General features: G+C 34.2%; 1 protein-coding gene across 3 annotated transcripts in view; it reads left to right on the top strand.

Annotated features, from left to right (window-relative positions):
- The window catches only part of LOC106476839 (ribose-phosphate pyrophosphokinase 2-like), a 9,320-nt gene extending 6,607 nt beyond the window's left edge, over window positions 1-2,713 (top strand). The window contains exons 3-5 of one of the 3 annotated variants that reach the window (XM_022380593.1): window positions 378-537; window positions 1,834-2,418; window positions 2,513-2,713. In XM_022380593.1, coding sequence (XP_022236301.1) covers window positions 378-537; window positions 1,834-1,926 — 253 coding nt within the window. In that variant the 3' untranslated portion in view covers window positions 1,927-2,418; window positions 2,513-2,713. Of the gene's footprint in view, window positions 1-377; window positions 538-1,833 lie in introns of all 3 variants that reach the window. The other 2 variants (XM_013937458.2, XM_022380594.1) reach the window with 2 other exon arrangements.
- Window positions 2,714-2,720: the final 7 nt, after the last annotated feature.

The raw sequence follows: 2,720 nt of genomic DNA, 5'->3' as shown, positions 1-2,720 counted from the left end.
TGTATTGAAATGTTTGTGTGGTGCGTTTAAAAGGCTGTATTGAAATGTTTGTGTGGTGCGTTTAAAAGGCTGTATTGAAATGTTTGTGTGGTGCGTTTAAAAGGCTGTATTGAAATGTTTGTGTGGTGCGTTTAGCTATACTTTACTTAAGTATAAATAAATAAAACTTATGAACTGTAATCTGGAAAGTGAGAGTTATAATGTTTGTCAAAGCTGAGCTTTCTTATACAGTCAGTACTTTAAGCTCATAGTACACAGAATATTTTTCACATATTTAAGTACATGTAAATGTCATTATTAGGCCTAAAATCACATTTTACTATAGTAACGATTTTTATCACTGTTTAAGATATTTCAAATACTTTTTTGTTTAACAGGTTAATGCAAGCAGGGGCAAGTAAAGTTTATGCCATTCTCACTCATGGAATTTTCTCTGGACCTGCTATCTCTCGAATCAACAATGCTTGCTTTGAGGCCGTTGTTGTCACCAACACAATACCTCAAGACCAGCACATGAAAGAATCCCCTAAGATTCAGGTATTTACCTGATTCCAAAGGTTTTAAGGATAAATCAGCATCACTTGTAGATACTTGCTATGATTATGGTTTCAAGGTCGATCCTTGTAGTGGGCACAGCACAGAAAACTAATTCTGTAGCTTTGTAATTAAGAACAAAATAAATGAACAAACTTAAAGCCTTTATGAATAAAAAAAATGCTTTGCCAGGTACAAAGGTCTAGTATATACAGTATTAATTATGGATATGCACATATAGGAGTCACAAAAAAATGAGTAACTGTAACTAAATGGTCAGTTTATCATTATAGAAAATACAAAAGAAAAGCAACCAATTTGAACAATCACTAGTATTTTGTGTTTGCTTTAAACAGAAGTAACTCTTTTTTTATGTTACCATAAGTTTATCAGTGTTTGGTTCTGAAATATTGCTCAGTCTGTCCTTTATTACTCTCCAATATATAGCCATGTTGATTGGTTACTGTAATATTTATATAGCTTGGTGTATAAGGTATCCGTTATTTCAAAATGTGAGGACTTGTGTTGGCAATTCTCATTCTTTCCTTGATGGGTTTGCTGTAGCTCTTGCTTACATCCTAGACACTTCCACCTCAACCAACAACCGTTCCTTATGTCCCGGACACTTCCACCTTGACCGGTGGTCATTCCTTACATCCTAGACACTTCCACCTCAACCAACAACCGTTCCTTACATCCTAGACACTTCTACCTCGACCAGTGGTCATTCCTTACATCCCAGGCACTTCCACCATCACCAGTGGTCATTTCTTACATCCTAGACACTTCCACCTCAACCAACAACCGTTCCTTACATCCTAGACACTTCTACCTTGACCAGTGGTCATTCCTTACATCCTGAACACTTCCACCTCAACCAACAACTGTTCCTTTTGTCCCGGGCACTTCCACCTCGACCAGTGGTCATTCCTTACATCCTAGACACTTCCACCTCAACCAACAACCGTTCCTTACATCCTAGACACTTCTACCTCGACCAAGTGGTCATTCCTTACATCCTGAACACTTCCACCTTGACCTATTTAGAACATATTATACTGTATAAAGTAATAGAGACATTTCTCTTTTTAGCTTATATGTGAGTGAACATAATTTTAGATGATGATGTGTTAGGAATTAACTAATAAATTAACACTTGCAGAGATAAGTATGTTTGTAAAAGAAATACTTCTTCTCCATTTTATATCACTGGAGTAATGTTTAAATCTTGTAATAAAAATGATTATTTTTCCAGTCAAACTTGATTGCAGATTTATTCTTTTTTTGTATTTTTTTCAGTGCATTGATGTGTCAACGATCCTGGCTGAAGCTATTCGCCGCACTCACAATGGAGAAAGTGTTACATATCTGTTTAGGCATGTGCCGATGTAGCAGTGTTTTTGCATGTGCTTTGAATTGGTTCCAATAGTGTGTATTGAAGTTTTTTTATGATTAAGGATCTTATCTTGTAGTTTTACAAGCTGTAGAAAACATTATCTTGTTTTTTAAAACGTAAAGATTAACCACTTTTTTATATTTTTCATGAAAGTTAATGATTTTTCAAATTTTATACTAGTATTGAAATTAGATTAATCAATTAATGTTCTTTCATTATTTTTTATTTTCTGATAAACGATCTGTTGTAGAGTAACTTGCTTGATAAAAGAAAATTGTTGGGTTTTCTTCATGGTTTCACGAGACAGTCTGGAGGGCCAACTATTAAAACTGATTGTTTTAAAATGTTATACTTTTTTTAAGAAGCTCCATTCTCTAATGAAGTATCTAAGTGACTTTTTTTATTTATGGTTGTTTTAATAACAACTTTGAAACTTTCTAGAAATACAATATATTGGGTTGATTGATTGTATAGTGTAAGGGATTAACGTTGATCGATTGTACTGTGTAAGGGATTAACGTTATCTTTGTACCAGGTTGATCGATTGTACTGTGTAAGGGATTAACGTTATCTTTGTACCAGGTTGATCGATTGTACTGTGTAAGGGATTAACGTTATCTTTGTGCCAGGTTGATCGATTGTATAGTGTAAGGGGTTAACGTTATCTTTGTGCTAGACAGAAGAGTGTATTCATTTGAAAGCAGATATGTTGGGCTCCTTTAAGAAAATAATATTAAAAACGAATGTTTGGACAAAAAAGGGTGGATATTTGTTAATTTTCAATAAACAT

This window comes from Limulus polyphemus, unplaced genomic scaffold (assembly GCF_000517525.1).
Source record: "Limulus polyphemus unplaced genomic scaffold, Limulus_polyphemus-2.1.2 Scaffold11788, whole genome shotgun sequence".
Classification (NCBI taxonomy): Eukaryota; Metazoa; Arthropoda; class Merostomata; order Xiphosura; family Limulidae; genus Limulus; species Limulus polyphemus.
This window is presented reverse-complemented; position numbering and strand designations above follow the sequence as displayed.